This window comes from Sardina pilchardus, chromosome 13 (genome assembly GCF_963854185.1).
Source record: "Sardina pilchardus chromosome 13, fSarPil1.1, whole genome shotgun sequence".
Lineage (NCBI taxonomy): Eukaryota > Metazoa > Chordata > Actinopteri > Clupeiformes > Clupeidae > Sardina > Sardina pilchardus.
In genome coordinates, this window is record NC_085006.1 from 5,590,191 (window position 1) to 5,608,850 (window position 18,660).

The window sequence follows — 18,660 nt, forward strand, 5'->3', positions numbered from 1 at the left end:
ATGGTAAATTTTTATGAAAATCTACCAAAACATTGATTGCAATTAAACAGTACCCTCACTTTATTTAATACAAATAATTTAGATCCAATGTGTACATTTAAAACTCATATTAGCACATCAAGTCACATGAAACATTTCTAAAGATGACTTAATGAAAATGTGTTTTATTGCATTGAACATCAGTGACACTATATTTGCTAATGTTTAGCTAAATTCAGATGATTGTGTAAATTGTGCAGAGGCATTATAGACTTAAGTATTGAATGTAAAAAATAGCTATTTTCGGAATGGCAACAGAATATTACGCTACATCCTGCAGGCATATCATGTAGAGCCTCGGCCCATGAGTGCCTTTTTGGTGTTTCTCTCTGGATGCAGGAGAATTATGTAGCATTTCGGAGCAAAAATGGCCATGAGTAGGCCAAAGCTGGAGGCCAGGATTGCAAAGATCTCCACCGCATCTGCATACTTACCAGGAGAACTGACATAGGCAGGAACAAAAGCAATCCACACAGCACAGAAGATGAGCATGCTGAAGGTAATGAACTTGGCCTCATTGAAATGATCTGGGAGGTTTCTTGCTAAGAAAGCTAACAAAAAGCTAATGGCTGCTAGAAGGCCTATGTAGCCCAACAATGCAGCAAACCCTGCCACTGAGCCAACTGCACATTCAAACACAATCTTGGAGCTCTGGTAGTGAGTGTTTTTGTGAGGTGTAGGAGAGGCAGTAGAGAGCCAGATCACACAGATGGCCACTTGGAGAGAGGTTAGGATGAGGACAGTGCATCTTTGTTGGGCTGCCCCAAACCACTTCATAGCCCCCTGACCTTCAGGTCTCGAGGACTTAAAAACAGCAATGACAACCATTGTCTTGACCAGAATGCTAGAGACACAGAGTACAAAGCTGATACCAAATGCTGCATGGCGGAGCTGACAGGTCCATAGCCTGGGCTGACCAATGAACAGCAGTGCACACAGGAAACAGAGTTTTAGTGAAAGCAGAATCAGGAAGCTCAGTTCAGAGTTGTTGGCTCTCACTACAGGAGTATGACGGTAGTGAACAAATATAGCAAGGACCACAGCAGCAATGCACGCCCCAAGAACAGACACTGTTGTCAAGGAAATGCCCAAAGCCTCTTCATAGGAGAGAAACTCAACCTCCTTGGGGACACATTGGTCTTTTTGCAAGCTTGACCAGAACTCTTTTGAACATCTGAAGCATTCAAGAGAATCTGAAAGCCAAAATAGGGAAGATATAGAGATAATAAAGTGAAAAGTAAGATAGACTGACACTGGTACATAGAGAATGATTTACTGATACTGGTGGTGCATTTTAAAGGTATACTATGCAGGATTGGCGATTTCATCGCCGGTTTCGCTTTCACTTTTCATTTTCGCTCGTTTTATGCTTGCATATTTCTCTGCAGAGCTTCCCCTACAGCTTTAGCGTGTATATTTGACAAAACTCCTCAATCGGTCAGTCTGCCGTGCCTTTTCATGAGACTTTACATGACACTTCCTGGAGTAGGGCATGGGTGCGTGCCCGGTGTCTCCTGAAGTTGCAAGTGTGGTTTTACCGCTACAGACCACTAGAGCGGCCAAAAAAGACACCGTTCGACCGGTAATGACCCATTTAATCATATATAACAGTATGGAACGAATTGATTAACTGAAAAACGTTGCATAGTATACCTTTAACTGTTTTAAAGCGTAAGTTTGGCGGAAAATGAAAATAAAGCTATTTTCTGAATGAAAATACATCAACTAAGCCGTGGAGGAAGTAATTTTCGTTCATCACGCAGTACAGAGCTAGCACGGGCAGCAGCTTCAGTCCAAAATCGCTAACAGTGGGTTAGCATGGGGCAGGAAGCCACACGCTTTCAAAATTGCATTTTTAAACCACTAACATTGCTCAAAACAGCGCCAAACCAAGTCAGCAGCTTGCTCTAGGTGTCTACACATAAAACGAAGCACCAATCAGTCTGTAAATGTTGGAATAGTTTGTATACAGTTAGAATTAGTTTGAGACAGCAAACCCATCTGAAGCACAAAAACGTCACGCGAGATCTCACACGGAAGCACGGGAACTATTGTCGGAAGGGACTAAGGGTAGACAAAGTCGCATTTTTAAACCACTAACATTGCTCAAAACAGCGGCAAACCTCGTCAGCAACTTGCTCTAGGTGTCTACACATAAAACGAAGCACCAATAACTTGGTTCACGAACCCGACGTTTATAAAAGAAGACTGTTATGAACACTTAGCCCTTCCAGCTCCTCATGAAGGAAACTCCGTGATTATCACGCAATGCTCCCGTGTGAGATCTCGTGTGACATTTCTGTGCTTCAGATGGGTTTGCTGTCTCAAACTAATTCTAACTGTATACAAACTATTCCGACGTTTACAGACTGATTGGTACTTCGTTTTATGTGTAGACACCTAGAGCAAGCTGCTGACTTGGTTTGGCGCTGTTTTGAGCAATGTTAGTGGTTTAAAAATGCGACTTTGAAAGCGTGTGGCTTCCTGCCCCATGCCAACCCACTGTTAGCGATTTTGGACTGTAGCTGCTGCCTGTGCTAGCTCTGTACTGCGTGATGAACGAAAATTACTTCCTCCACGGCTTAGTTGATGTATTTTCATTCAGAAAATAGCTTTATTTTCATTTTCCGCCAAACTTACGCTTTAAGTAGGGGTGTCCCGAGATCTTATGATACTACAATGTCACAGTATTTCTCATCAAGGATTATCTAGCTGTAATCAGCTGAAACCAGCATGACAGAGAAGTCTGACGAAATTAGCATTGAAGATTACTCAGACACTTCTACATTTTTGTCTAGAAGCATTTTTGGTATTTGCTGGAAACAATGTCACACAATTACAGTTTCCCCTAAAACACAGTCGCCGGTAGGCTACTCTCCTTCCATGTACTGCCACTGCACTTATCTCAGTCTTGCACAGCTGACTTAAAAAAACATGAATTTAGCAAGATTTATGGATCTGTGTTGAATTTTTATTAAACAAATTACTTTTAGCACATTGTTTGTATGACTTTACCTGTAGTGTTACTGATCTCTCCATCTGCACAGGGGAGGCAGTCAAAGCAGCAGACAGGTAGTCCTTTCCTTCTGGCTTTTCTAGTTCCAGGGGGACAGGGCTCACTACACACTGACCTAGGAGGCTGAGATTGAGAGCAGCATATAACACTAGTTTTTAAAAAATATACAATGTATATACACAGTATATACTGTATATATATAAAAAGAATAATAATACGTAACATGAATTACGGTGAAAACCAGAAAAAAGTTACTGGTGTGTTTTGGTGGGTTATTTTTTCCTCCTACATCATATCTCACATTTGTATTGATTGGTTGATTTATTGACATTATTCACACTATGTTGCTATTTCTAAGTCATTTTTTAAAATTAATCAAAAATAAAAAATAAATCAAAATAAGTGTAAATACACAAAGCTCATACTTTGTTTGATTCAAAGTTCCAGAAGATTTTGTCCTCATGAAGCCTGAGCATTTCCCCAGTTGGTTGCGATTCATCAACAACACCCACGATTCTAGCCTTGATCGTTCCATCTGGCATTGCGTGCCAGTTTAAAATGTCATAGATTGCCAAGACATCGCCATTCTCGTCAAAAGACACATGATCCCCAAAACCTGTTGTAAAGTTCACTGATTGTAGGTAGTGAACCAACTAGTGGATACAGGATGGGAGTAACAAGTAGGAAATTAAATACTTGGTGACCATCAGATCCTGCTCATTCTGCACAGTGCATGCTCTGCATTCCATATGTTGCTTGAAAACATATTTACACATTTCATCTTTACCACTTGTACAAATTGTGCCTGGCACATAAACATGTCTTAAGCTGTTATTTATCTTTCAGTACCTGCCAGGGTTGCATATCATGTAGACTGGCACAGCTATTCCCTTTAAAGGGCCCTTGCCCAGGAACACAGCTTATCAGGTTGTGGAGAGAATGTGCCAGGGCATAGACTGCTTTATAGACGTTATAGGAGGGTCTGAGGTCAGAGACATCACTATACGCCAAATCAGCTTTGCTCAGGTCCTCGTCTCCAGTACACACTCTTCCCTCAGACATGGCCAAAGCCTCTTCTGGCTCAAACCGGCAGCTGAACATGTGCTGCCAGAACTTTGTCACCATACTGTCAGTGTTGTTGTCGGGGCGGACACTCAATAGGAACTCCTTCAGTCCTTCAATCTCTCCACGCCGGATGGCAATGCCCAGAGTGCCTCTGAGTGTAGGAAGCAGGCGAGGTACAATAAAGGCATTAGAAGTGGACCATGCCTCACTGGCAATCCACTGCCGTGTTATATTCTGATGAACTGCTTCATCCATGAAGGGCATTAGGTATGCCTCTGCTGAGAAGACCACAATCACTTGAGAAGTGGATATCTTAATAACCTGCATTATTTTTCTGATCTCCACAATATCATTGTCTTTGGGCAGTATTTCTGAGAATGCCACACAGCCACCAAATGCAGTGATATCCTCATGAAAAGACTGAGCAGCATGGCGGCCATAGTCATCATCACTATAGATGAGACCCACCCATGTCCATCTGAAGTGCTTCAATATCTGTATCATAGCTCTCACTTGGAATGCATCACTTGGAATAGTCCTGAAAAAAGAGGGGTAGCGCCGTCTATCACTTAAGCAGGAACAGGTGGCAAAGAAGCTTACCTAAAAGACAGTGAACATTTTTTTTAGTTTTTTTTCAACCACGTATGAAATAACGCTGTACTTTATAAATTTGGTAAAACAATAGGATAAATAAAGACATCTCTTCTCTTTAATGATTCAGTGATTACTGTGTAAATGTACAAACAGTGCCTTTTTTATTATCGTAATCTATTCTGTAGCAGACAGGCTCACACTATATACAAAGAAATTATTCAGTAAGATGAACACAGATTGGGGAGAGTTGAATCCCTGCAAACATATTTTGGAGGTATGAGTAGAGAGAAATGTACTACACTTTATGCTGTATTTGCTTTGATGTTGACTTAATAGCCACAACTCCATGCCTTGGACAAACATTTCTTGATGCTACATACCATCGGAACCTGGAACAGTCCCAATACACTGGAAATGGCAATTGAGTGAGAGGAGAAAGGATCCCCCACAATGCCTAACACAGGAGGTAGCCCAGTGCAATTCCGCATGGAAATAGACTTTTCAGATCCGCTGACAAGAGCAGTGGCAGCTCGGAACGCCACGTCCAGCCTCACACAGTTGTCATACATTTGATAGCCTAGCTTTAAATACGGAAGCAGGTTTGGGTTTCTGTTAATCTCTTGCACAACAAAAGCCATTGTCATTGCTTGTTTGAATCCATGGAGGTTAAACCTGACAACACCAATATTAATACAATTATAAAAGTACATTACTTATTGTCTTCATTGCCATACATTTGGTATTAGTTATGCTCCTAAGTTGTTACTTGTTAATACTATATGAAAGGGTCTTGTAGGATTAAAAAAGAAAAAACACTTTTTATCTTACAATTAACTACATTCCATTGCTTCTGATGGATTTGTGTAACAGTAAACATAACACATACTGTATGTGTAAACATATCATTTGAATTAAGATATCAGCAGCTAATTTGCATTTCTCCCCCTAATGCTTGGCCTGCAGCTTCTCAACTTACTTGTGGCACCAAAGCGGCTTTGGTTTTGTTTTGAAAGACATCTCTGATAACAAAGAAAGCAAATGAACCTCAAACAGTCCCCCTATAATAACATCTCCATCCTGGTGAAGCCCAGTCAGATTGAACTGCTCCCGCAACTGGCAGAGGTCAGATGTATCAGATCTGGAGGTGAGGGTGGGAGAGAGCAGAGTGGCTGCAGACACTGTCCAGGCCAGCAGGAGACTCAGAGAGATCTGCATGTCTGCTCTCTGTCTGCCTCCCTCTCTTTGTTTTCAGTTGTTTTATAGAGAGGGTAGCACCTTTTCATTGTCATCTGACATTGGATGTCAATTTGACCATTCGTTTGAGAGAGGGAGGTTCATTCAGTTTATATTAGTGGGAAGCTAGAGTAGGCCTGCAGTAGGCCAGAGTGCATTTTAAAGATTGCATTAGTATTTACCCATAACTCAGGATTCAGATAGTTTGTGCCACATACATCACAAGGTTCAAAATGTTTTCTCTCTTTAAGTGAGCATGATGAATGTATATTGATGGTTTAACAAGAACAAAAAAAACACTGAAGTGTATAATCTTTCTTGAGCATAACAGAGAGCATGCCAAAAGACAAAAGACATTTTTGACACTTAGCCATCATCAGTGTCTTCAAATTAATTATTGACCTCTAAATGTTCATGCATGTGACAAAATAATTGGAGGGCTCAAGCAATTTTAAAAATGTACCTACAGTATTTACTTCAAAACAAGTGGTGGTTTTCCAGAATGCATTGCAAACCCATGAAATTGATGTTTCCCAAAGGCATTGGAACTCAAGTATTTAATTGATATGATACAGGAAGTTAAAAAAGTGCAAAATTATATTCTTTTGGAAATGGAGTGAAATCAAAGGTTCAGGTCTGAAGAAATACAAGTGACCTTGGAGAGCTACAGTAAGCTACAGTAACAACTCTGTATTATTCAGTAGATTCAAGGGCACCTACACCAATCAACGGAAACAAAAACCTGTGACAAACATTGTCAAAAATGTGCAGCCATGACAGGTGCTCGGCCCTGATGTAAGAAAGAAGTGGGAGGTTTTTTCCCCAGCATGTGGAAGAAAAAGGCAGCTGCTTGCAGGCACAACAGCCTCTCTGAGCATCCCTATGGGGTTCCAGAGATATGCTCAGGGGCATTGTTACAGAAGACCCACAGAGCTCACCCACCCACAAAGCTCAACACTGGAGCCACCCCCTTCAAATTAGGATCCCACTATTGTGCACAGATGTACGTTTGATTGTCACCACAGTATATTATAGCCCTTTTCACACTGAAAGCCGCCACATTGGCGGTAAGGTGGAGCCGGGAATTTGCCCTCTGGGTCATTCCGCCTCAATCCAACAAATGCCTTCTGCTTAACCATCTCAGATTTGCTTCAAAATTTTACCACTTAAAGAGACCCTATGCAATTTTTTCATAGTCATAAAATCGCTTAGAAATCGTTGTTTTGCTTGACTGACCAGTTTTATCGAAAACAGTCACATTTCCTCCCGCCCCTAGTGTCCCTCTCCGCTATTACAACCTTGCAACTTTCTGATAAACGATCGTCTGCTGTTTACATCTGGAAGTCAGAGACGCGAAAGGAACAAGAAGAACCACGCTTGCAATTTATATATTTATATATAGCCTATATATGTATAAATATACATGCTAAAGCTGTCGGGGAAGCTCTGCAGAGAAATTTGCAAGCATAAAACGAGCGAAAACAAAAACGAAACCGAAACCAGAGATGAAATCGCCAATCCTGCATTATTCCTCTTTAAAGAGTAACCATTTAAACGAACTTAGCCAAATATTAGCTTAATATACCAAATACATCCAGAGAAAAAAAATGTTTGAACATGGTACCCCCCTTCTTATTTTTGGCACATTTGCGCCCTCATCAAAATCTGCAGCAAAGTTGAGATGTCATTATCTCAAAAAGTACTCAAGCTAAAGACTTCAAATGTGAATAATTGCTACTATAGATTTCACATGGACATGTGTAAGCCGTATGTGTTGATACTGACTGTGTAATAATCTTGTGAGATCAGAAGGAAAAATGGCAGATTTTTTTCAAACGCCCACATTTGGTTACCCATTAGACAACGTTTAAACAAAATGTTTGACAAATGACTAGTTCAATCAGACGAAGATACACCAACAAAGCCCACGCAACAGGCAAATACAACCACTGTGACCAGTGAATGAAAACGGGACAATGAAAATCTAGGGTATTTCGTCCGGACGTGCCTACGTCACCACAGTGATGCGCGTCTTCGTTGCAGAAGTGGTGGGATGGGCACGAAACTACCAAGAAGAGTTGGCAGTTATTGCTAGAATTACCGATTCAGCGAAGGTGGTCGCGACAGAGTTTTCATAACGTTACATGATGGAAGGTAATTATGAGTCACTTTCCTCTTTGGTTATTTGCTTTGAGTCACTTTCCTCTTTTATTATTTGCTATTAACTGTTGATTTGAAAGCTACGTCCAAATCTACTTGAACTTGCATTAACCCTTATTACTCAATGTACGCGCCAGCGTGTTGAAACGTGCCTCACGCCACTCTTGTCACGTTTGTTTAAAAGGCAACGCCTTATAAGGAAGTCCTTCCTGAATATTTAAACAGAGTACACTTCAGACATCATTTTGATACCATGTACAGTATGTGTTGTTACGTGTAGTAGAAATAAAACTGTCATTATTTAAACTAAATGTAAACAATACCACGACCGGAATGTTGTTAGAATGTTGTGATATGAAGTCGCAGCTACGAAAAGCTACATAAGTCATTTTATTACCTCATGTGAAACAGCATGCACGAGCCAAAACAAACAACGCCATTTATTCATGTGATGTATATACTGCAGGATAGTACATGTACCATGCCCAGGAAACACTTTTGTAGATCAGAGTTTCCTGACTGGAGTAAAGGAGGCAGCAAAAGTGGGCGTAGTTAGCATAGCTTGCTGTTACTTGCATTGGCTCTGGCTATTGGTATCCACCCATCCATCCATTCATTCAGACATTTAGCCTATTTACAAAACAAAAACAATGAGTCTTCCTCGTAAAGTTTTGAGCGTGGAGGATGTATTGTCAATGTGGGACGATATCCAGGTGGTTGACATCAAGGAAGAATTTCAAGCATTGACGATTGCACTCTCCCACAGAAATGAGGAAAACAAAACATGTTAGGCATACATTCGTTCATTTTATACTCGGTGTCAGGGTCCTCAGTAGCGTGTAGGGGATCCATATGCAGCCACAACAGCTTGGCACCTTCTTCTCATGCTGGTCACCAACCTGGCTACATTCTGCTGTGGGATGGCATTCCATTCCTTGATAAGGATCTGTTGCAAGTCAGCCAACATGGTAATGTTGGTGACTCTGGCATGTACAGCACGTCCAAGCTGATCCCTCAAGTGTTCAATTGGGTTGAGGTCTGGACTCACGGCAGGCCATTCCATCCTCTCCACTCCCAAATTCTGGAGGTACTCTCTGATGATCCCAGCTCTATGGGGGCTGTTGTGGCTGCATATGGATCCTCTACACGCTACTGAGGACCCTGACACTGAGTATAAAATGAACGAATGTATGCCTACCATGCCTAACATGGTTGCCACCATTGATGCCACTCCTAAAGTGGTATAATATTTATGCATATGAACAGTGTTGGCCAGCCAGATGCTCAAAGCTCACAGCCAGTTTTTTTGCTTTACATGTACATGAAATGACAAAGTGTTTTTTCATACGTATTGTAGAGGTGACGCTTCTGAAGCCCAACCACCATCGAAGAGGAGCAGAAAGGCCACTCACTCTGCGCAGCCATCTCTGCCGGTGGAGTGGAAAACAGAGAAGGATGTCGACATTGCTCCACCACCTCTGAGGTTCAGGCCACTGAAAACCCCGGGCATACAGGTGGACACCACTCTCCAACACACCCCTTCAGACCTCTTCAAGCTTTTTTTTTTCCCCAGCTGTGGTTCGCAAGGTTTGCATCAACACCAACAGGTATGCTGCTGTGAATGCAGCTGGTAGGAGCTATGTGTGGGAGGACGTGGACGTCCAGGAGTTTTACCATTTCTTGGGGCTGCTGCAGTTCACTGCTCTGGTAAAACTCCCAAGTTTGGAAGACTACTGGTCAACCGATCCTGTGCTGAGTCTCACATTCCCAAGATCCGTGATGCCCAGGGCTCGGTTCCAGGCCCTGCTGTGGAACCTTCACCTAAGTGACCTGGAGGAGGACCACAGCAACGACCTCCAGAAGGGCACACCCCACCACAACCGCTTGCATCGTGCACAGCCCCTGCTGGACCACATGCGAGTGGCCTGCAAGTCGGCCTATCATCCAAGAAGGGAGCTGACTGTGGATGAGAGAATGGTTGCCACCAAGGCCAAGACGGGCTTCACTCAGTTCATGAAGAACAAACCCACCAGGTGGGGCATCAAGCTTTTTGTTATGGCTGACTCCAGCAACGGCTACACGGTGGACTTTACAGTATACACTGGCAAGACATGTGGGACCTCTGAGAAGGGGTTGTCTTACGATGCCGTGATGACCCTAGTGCAGCCAGCTATGTTTGGCACTGGGTATCACGTGTATGTAGACAATTTCTACTCAAGTCCCACATTGTTCACCGACCTGGCCACCATGAACATCGGAGCCTGTGGCACCTACAGGGAGGGGAGGAAGGGATGTCCTCCCAGTCGAGGTGTTATCACACGCAAAACACCGCGTGGCACTTTACGCTGGGTGAGGCAAGACAAATGGTCTTTGTCAAGTGGATGGACACAAGGGAGGTGTCAATGTGTTCGACCATCCATGCAGTGCATGTCGGCGACAGTGTTAGGAGGAGAGTAAAGAGCAGGGATGGAAGCTTCCGTACCATCGAGGTCCGATGTCCCGTTCCTGTGGTGCAGTACAGTAAGTACAAGGGTGGAGTTGATCGCTCTGATCAACTCATACAGTATTACTCCACACACAGGAGGGTGAGCCGGCCCTATCGCACCCTCTTCCTGCACTGTTTTGACATTGCAAGCACTGGAGGTCTGGAGTGCCAGTGAAAGCCGCGGTATGGTGGACAACGTTATGAGCAGCTTCATAAGAGTCCCAAACTGTGAGGAGGCCGTGCAGATTGCGGATCGATTTCAAAGGACATACGGAATCCCACAGGTGATAGGCTGTGTAGATGGAAGCCACATCCCCATTCTCCCTCCAAGCGATGGCTATCGGGATTTTATTAACCGTAAAGGATGGACCTCCTACGTTCTCCAGGAGTTGTGGATGACCAATACTGGTAGGCTACGTTGTAATAGGCTTTTAAGACTGCTTGATGTTACGGCCACCCTATGACAACTGAAGTCGACAGAGACCGATCTTCAGACTTATACGTAATGAAAACCAATCATAGAGCTCCATCACTTTCATAACCAATCAGGGTAGACTAATACTGTGTTTTACTAATTCTGCTTACCATGTCTACTAAAGGAAGAGAATATTATGGAGGTGTCACAGAACATAATAGCCTATTAATTTCATGCATGATAGTAATCACATAGTCAATTATCAACACTGTCTTATTGTACGATTTCTGCCAGGTTTTGCATCAGGAAACAGTAGGCCTGTGTCCTTTAACATTCAAATTCATATTCTATATATCATATTCAAATAAAGAAATTAATTATTTTGTATGTGACGCAAAAAAACCTTGCTGTTTCAGTTTTTGGAGTGGGAACTGTAAGGTTCCTGGCAGTGCTCATGATGCCAAAGTCCTACGGCAGTCAGAGTTATTCAAGAAAGCAGACCAGTTGCCCAAAGTAAGATAAAACACAATCATAAATGCCTGCTTATGTTGGTGAACATGCCTGTGTGAGGATAAGAACTATCTCAACTCAATCAAGTTGTTTGCTAGTGATGGAGACAGAGCATTAAAGTAATCAAGATGTAAATAGACAACCTAAACTCATCTTTTAGCCTATGTTCTATATTACGAATTGATTATATGTGATAGTTTCACAACTATGAACCAACATGATGATTAACGTTAGCGTTCGTTAGCGTTCGCAAATGAGACCGTTCTAACTGTTAGAACTATCTAACATTAACTACCTGGGTTCGTGTCGTCTTGATGATCAAAGCCAACGTCGATGCCACCGTCCTCGGAAGTGGCCAGGGGACGATGGCCCAGCATGTCATCGATGGCCTTGAAGAACTTGAATCTAGCAGGGTCGGAGCCACTGGTCCGATTTTGGCTTTTGGCCATATAGTATTGTTTTTTTTTAAGTTTTCACCCTAGAGCGGACTTGTTCCACTGTCCTGAGGGGGAAACCAGCGTCCTTCAATCGGTTCGCCACAAGACGAAACAAATCAGCATTGCGGTGCTCCCATCTAAACTCCTAACTATGTTCAGTTCAGACATCACTGAGAGGCAGAAGTCTGTCTCCTCATCTGTCCAATAATGGGATGATCTTGCCGCTGCCATTGAAATTGTAGCCTACCGCTTGTGTTTACCGGTGTTTACGTTGGTCTTATCCTATGGTCTCATCGTTGAGTTACGTCTGAGACCGCGCCTGCGCATATAGTCGGCTGCTGTCAGAAACCGGGATAAGGTGTATACATGGAACAGTATTCCGGTTTCTCTGGGAGTACACCACCTAGCATAACCGGAATACTCGTAACCGGGATAAGGGCTTATCCGGGGTTCCGAAATCGGGGTATGATGTTTACATGTGCAAATACGTAACCGGGATACTTCAAAACCCCGATCGCAACCGGGATACTAAAGTGCATGTAAACGCAGTCATTGGCTGCCAGCGATTTTCAGTGCAGAGCGCTCCATACTGCTAGTATAGACGTTTTACAGCATTTTGACTGTTTTTTCAAGATCCACAGAACGGTGACCTTTATGATGTAAACACTGAAGGTACCAAATGTAAGAGTAGACTCTTCTTTCACCAGGAAAAACGGTTTGTTTCTATCGATTTCCAATCTTTAGTAATCGTCAGTAGAACATGGGTTAGTTTTGCTAAAAGCACCTGTTTTTGATCAAAAAATTGAGAAAACGATCTTATTGTGAAAATCAACTTTTTAACGTTAGCGTTTCAGTTAAGGGTGTCACAATCTCGATTTTAAATCGAAATCGATCGAAATTACATCTCAATCTCGAACTTCGAACTGAAAAGTAGAATCGACGATGCAGCCACACCCCCAACGTGACGTCCAGCATGTATGCCCAAAACGCAAAACCACACACGTGAAGCATCAACACTCCTCTAATTTTAGGCTGCAGCCAGTTAAAAAATGCACATCAACCTCTTGTTACTCTGAAATCACGGGTGTGGAAGCATTTTTGCGTTCATTCACGTCAGTTAGTCAGTTAACACCAATTTAGCCTTCTCAACTTAGCAAGTAAAAAAACGATTTAGTTAGCCTACAGTTCAAAATGACTTTAAGGCTTAAAATGCACATTGATAAGTACTTATTCCATTAACACTAACCTTGGGTCTCTTCAGAGTGTCTTCAGAGTGTGCACAAACATTCAAAGTATCATTCTGTGTTGCTTCATTTCACTATGTTCACATGTCTATGTTTGACGTTTTTTTTTTGTTTACAACCTCACGGATGGAACGGTTTCAAAATAAAAATTGCTTTCAAAATAAAAGCCCCCTGAAACAGAATAGGAAGAGGGCAAAAAATAAAAATGAATATAATAATAATAATAATAATGACACAAGGAATGCATTAATAAAAAAAAGATCGAAAATCGAATCGAATCGTGGCTTTAAAATCGAAAATTAAATCGAATCGAGGATTTGGACAATCGTGACACCCCTAGTTTCAGTAGTATGTCAACCACGATTGCACTGTTATCTCGTCAGTCTCATCAAGGTTGCTAGGGACTCTGATGGTCACTATTGACTCTGAACAGGACGGTAGACTTAGGAAGCTAGCACTAGCAAAGTTATTGTTAGTCTATATAGCAATATCCAATGTAAATGGATCATACCGTTCACGTGTTTTCCATCCTTGATGTAAGAAGTAAGCATATTTATTCCCTGCATCGCGTGCAAACTAGATCCACTGTGGTCGATCTTCAGTGTGTTTGCTTGTTGCATGTGTCTCTGCATACTGTATGTGCACTCTAGGCAAATACTAATCATCCAAATGGCACTGCTGCCATCTAGTGGTTCGGATCACTAGTACAGTCTGTTTACGAGCCTGAAACTCTGCCAGATCGTTCCCAAGCCCACCCAGGAGCCCTCCCCATTGAAAAAGGCAATTGACGTCTAAACACGTCAATGGCAGTCAACGTATGTGTCTAAATTGACGTTTAAAGACGTCAATGGCAGTGAATGAGTTAATCGCGATGATCCAACTCAATTTAGTAGGCTAGGCATATTTGAGTTGGATCAAGTATGTACGAGTCTTGTCTTGTCTGCGTTTAGGCTACTGGCTATTCATGGAAGCCGTGTTGGCATCCTCTATCCGAACCTCCATGTCTGACGTGTAGCTTTTCCCCCGGGGAGTTAAAAAAACGATCCATCATTCTTATTTGATTGCTAATGTGTTTTGGCATAGGTTGGCAAAAAGTTACACAGGGAGGATCACATGAAAAAATGCTTCAGACTAAATATTTTCGCAGACCCCCTGCAGTACCGCCGCGGACCCCCGGTTGAAGACCCCTGGTGTAGACTGTATAGATATAGACGGTTAGAAGGTTGCCGCCCCCTCTGTGGGGGAAAACATACTAACATCACACAGTGAAAGTCAATGGGCGAACTTGCTAACAGTTACACTTTTCGTTTTACTTTCAAATGCAGCTCTGCTTGTTTCTGAACACAATGATGTGAAGGAATTGTGTTTACCTAACTGTCCAGTGTATGCGAACAACTTAACTCACTCTCGGTTTCTCCAAGCTTCGCTGGAAGCTAATATTCGATGGTAGCTTCTTTAGGTTGCTAACTAGCTAACTTTAATATCATCAGTTTAACATAACCAACGTACACGTATTACGTATTAAAACTTCCCACGGACATTGTAGGAAATAAACATTAATGTGAGAATACATAGATGCAACTTATGTATATGTGGTGTTATGCCATAAGACTTAGCTTGCTAAACCGAGCTACTCAGTCCTGCCATTATCAACAGTTCTACAATGGGTGTACTCGAGACAGTTCTGGCTATTTAACTGGAATTACCAAAATGAGGGAACTTAATGGTACTCTTAACCTCGGTGATACAGAGATAACTATCAGTCCAAACGTGGTTTAGCCGTTTATTGATCTTTGTTGATCTTATTGAATATTTAGACCCCGTTTACATGACGACGCAGGGCGTTTTTGTCTTCACCGCTTTCACACCTTTAACGACACCGGTCAAAAAAACGTTTGCGCACACAGAGGTGAAAACTCCAAGTTGGCCAGAAGAAGCGGTGGGGCATGCCAGTGGGTGTTCCCTTGACGGCAGCTATGCAAATGCATAAAACGCGTTCCTCTTCAATGAGCGCGCTCAGTTCAAAACTGCAAGGTGACAGATCATCTTTACGGCAAGAAGAAGATGGCAACTCAACGTGGGGACTCTTTCGTGTGGACAGACAGTGAGGTGGAGATGCTCCTCCGAGTCACCCTCGACTACAAGTCCAACAAGTTTCAAGAGAATGTGGACTGGGAGTCGTGCCAGTCCAAATATATGGACATCACGGCATCATTCCAGCTGCAATATCCCACCGGGGACGTGGATTTCCCTCGCACCTCAGAGCAGGTGTCCAAGCTCCAGTTAGCTACGAAGCTAAAAGCAGTCCGTGGCAAATACTGACAGGCCGTGGACTCTGGTCGGCGGAGTGGCCACGGACGTGTAGTCCTGTTTTTTTTTTCGAGTTGTGCGAACAAATCTGGGGTGGATCGCCAGTGACCAACGCCATCCCTGGAGGGTTCGAATCAGGCGATTTGATGGAGAACACCAAGGATACCACGGCGTCGCCTTCGACTTCATCGGAGCCTGATTCAGCGTCTTTGGATCATCATCCGACAGTCGACAATTTGGAGCCAGCATCCGACAGTCTACCGTCTGAAGTTGTACAATAGCGTAGACATTTACTTGATGTAAGTTGGTTTCAAGTTTACTGAATTTACAAGTTTACTGAGAAATTTGGTATGCTAGCACTGTAGCTGTGTTTGTCTAGTTGTTGTCTTGTTTTACATTCTAATTGACCGATTTCTGCTCTGCTCTAATAAAGGCAAGGCTGAACAACCACAGAAGGGACCGACTGAAGAGGAAACTTCCTGCAGAGAATAGTGCTCAAGAGGATCGGCAGTACAGGAACAGGATGCTGGAACTGATGGAAAGTTCCGAACGGCGCAGCGCTGCAAATCTGGAGCGGCTCACGACGAACCTTGAGACCATCACGGGTACCATCCAGGACGGCTTTTCCCTGCTAAGGGAAATGATGTTCCAGCAACCTCGGGTGCCCAGCAGTTTGTTGAATAGCCTAGGCCTATATTGTTTATTGTTTTAAGATATATAGTTTGTTAACGTGTTGCTATGTACATTGATAAGCTTAATTTTGTGTTCCAAAAATGATAATAAAAAAACAGCAACAGATTCTGTGGTCTTGGTCTTTTGTTTTGGTCTTTTCACGACTCTGTCATACTGTAGGCTACATCGTGGACATTTGCATTATTATGGAAAGTTAATGCGCACTGATTTTCAGCTGCGGCCTTTTGTTTCATTTCACAACTCCATCATGGATGTTTGCATATTCATTGAACGCTATAGTGCACAGTATTGCTTTTCAGTTCCGGTCTTTTGTTTATTTTCACAACTCCATCATACTCTATCGTAAATGTTTGCATAATCATTGAGCGCTATTATGCACAGTATTGCTTTATTTTTCGTTAACGAAATTAACACTGCACTGGCCTGCAGATTAGTAGGCCTAATATATCAGAGGAGGCTCGTCCATTGAGGAAAGGGAGGACAATCCTCCCTAAACTTTTCAGGGAAATTAAAATAATAAAATATACATATATTTAACCAACTTCCTAACTAAATCAACATATAACTAATTGCTTTTCAAACGCAATGTTACTGAAATTAGTCAAATTTGCAAAAGCGACCCCTATCGCAATTGAAAATTACTGCACGGAGGATCTTCCTCCTCAAGGCCCCCATTAGCGCCCATTATAAACTCTCCAGACCCCCGCGGCTCGTGGATACCATTCAAGTGAATGGCCGAAGGGAGGAAGATCCTCCGCGGAAGTGGCTCCGTCAATGAACCAATCAGTGGAGCTCATGCTGCTAATATCCAATCAGAAATGCAGGATAACTGTACACATCAGTTGGCATGCCGCAGGAAAGTTGAGCATGTGGATTGAAAATGAACTTAATTAACTTAATCATTTAGTTGCTTAGTTGTTAATAAATCAAACGTTTGATTGAGCATCCAACTTTGTGTCACTCACTGGACTTACTAACAGGGTCAGAACGGCAGAAAGACGTACAAGAAACTCCAATAGCAAGCAGCTAGCTAGGGTAAGTCTGTCAGTTAACTTAGCAAAGGAGAAAGCAATGAAAATAGATGTTGCCTCGTACCTAGCAAATGAATGAACGTCTGAATGAAGACATTTCTGTAACTATTTAGGTCTAATTTAGTTGAAAACGAATTTAAGCTAATTTTAACAAGATTAACTAGCCAGGTTGAATGTAGCCTTTACTAGCTGAACGTCATGTTGCCGTTTTGCACACTATCAAGCTTTCATGAAAACGTGAGCCTCCATGAGCATATTAGGGGCTGTTGTCTAGGGCTACTTGAATATTTTTTAGCCTAGCCTAAATGTCTCTGGTTTGGGGGCATCAAAGTAGAGCCAGAATACTTTGCTTTAGAAGTTTGACACTTCTACCCAGCTGCTCACAATTCACGTTATCAATCGGCTGAAAACTATAAGAAATGCCCCCCCCCCCCCCCCCCCCCCCCCCCGCCTTAGCTTAGGCTAATAACACAAAGGATTTTTGGAATTGAACTTAAAACCTGCACTTTAGGTGAACTTCCACGAAAGTCACTTGCCACTTTAGACTCTTGCCTATGTGGGGACGAGTGTGAATGGATGAATGAATGAATGAATCATGTATGTACTTGTCTTATGTTTATGTCTTAAACTTCCTATTTTTGTGTGGTGCTGTGTCTGTTGTATAGTAGAGCACACTGCAGCAAATTCCTAATAACTTCTGTTGTATGGCAATTAAAGTATTAAATCTTGAATTGAATCTTAGGCTGCAGCTGATACGCTGTATGCCACTCCATTCTCTCTATTGCCACTCCATTCTCTCTATTTCAACTAGCTGTGTTTGTGTTTTGTGTGTGTACACACTTGATCATGGTCTGGTGGATTATCACAGGGGAATTCAGCTTCATTTGTAGAGTCAATCTGGAAAAGCCAAATAGACCAATGAGGTTATAGCCACAGCAAATAGGAAGTAGCTGTTTGTGGCATCTTAAACTTAACTTACAATTGTATAGTTATATATATATTTTTAATCTCTAATTCTTTTAATTAACTTTGCGTTGAGTGTGCACACACCATAGACTGGGTATTCATTTGATCATCAAGGTCTACTCCGTCATCAGAGAATTCAGCTTCAAATGTAGGCCTTGAATCAATCTGGAAGCCAGTAGACTAATGGAGGTTAGCCTGTAGAGAATTACTTGCGACAAAGCAAGGAGACGCTCTTATTCAAGTTTTCCGTACCTCCTCGGTCGAATCTGCTGGCCATTCCTCTGCTCTCAATTGACCTCTGTACCATCTTGTAGTTTTTGACACAGGTAGAAAAATCGGACAAATATCATTTAGAATTTCGCGACATTTTGCAGTAAGACTATCAGACAACTAAACCCGCGAGCATCTCATGCGCTGCGAATGCGTTTGTACACATACGCATTCGCAGCTCGTGAGACGTCA

The 18,660-nt window shown here is 42.5% G+C and overlaps 1 protein-coding gene across 1 annotated transcript; it reads right to left on the reverse strand.

The window, feature by feature from the left end:
* Positions 1-324: 324 nt before the first annotated feature.
* Positions 325-5,929, reverse strand: LOC134100047 (extracellular calcium-sensing receptor-like). The gene is made up of 6 exons (XM_062553095.1): positions 5,691-5,929; positions 5,095-5,386; positions 3,905-4,720; positions 3,481-3,708; positions 3,055-3,178; positions 325-1,232 (listed from the first exon to the last, which is right to left on the reverse strand). Exons 1-6 carry the CDS (start codon positions 5,927-5,929, stop codon positions 325-327), a joined length of 2,607 nt encoding a protein of 868 aa, XP_062409079.1.
* Positions 5,930-18,660: the final 12,731 nt, after the last annotated feature.

Bases quoted from the DNA above. Each gene is read 5' to 3' on its own strand.
- LOC134100047 (XM_062553095.1), bottom strand. From the start codon at position 5,929: ATGCAGATCTCTCTGAGTCTCCTGCTGGCCTGGACAGTGTCTGCAGCC. The intron at 4,721-5,094 runs GTATGTAGCATC...ACTGTCTTTTAG, and splicing joins GACTGTTCCAGGTTCCGATG to GTAAGCTTCTTTGCCACCTG. The intron at 3,709-3,904 runs GTACTGAAAGAT...TGTATCCACTAG, and splicing joins ATGATATGCAACCCTGGCAG to TTGGTTCACTACCTACAATC.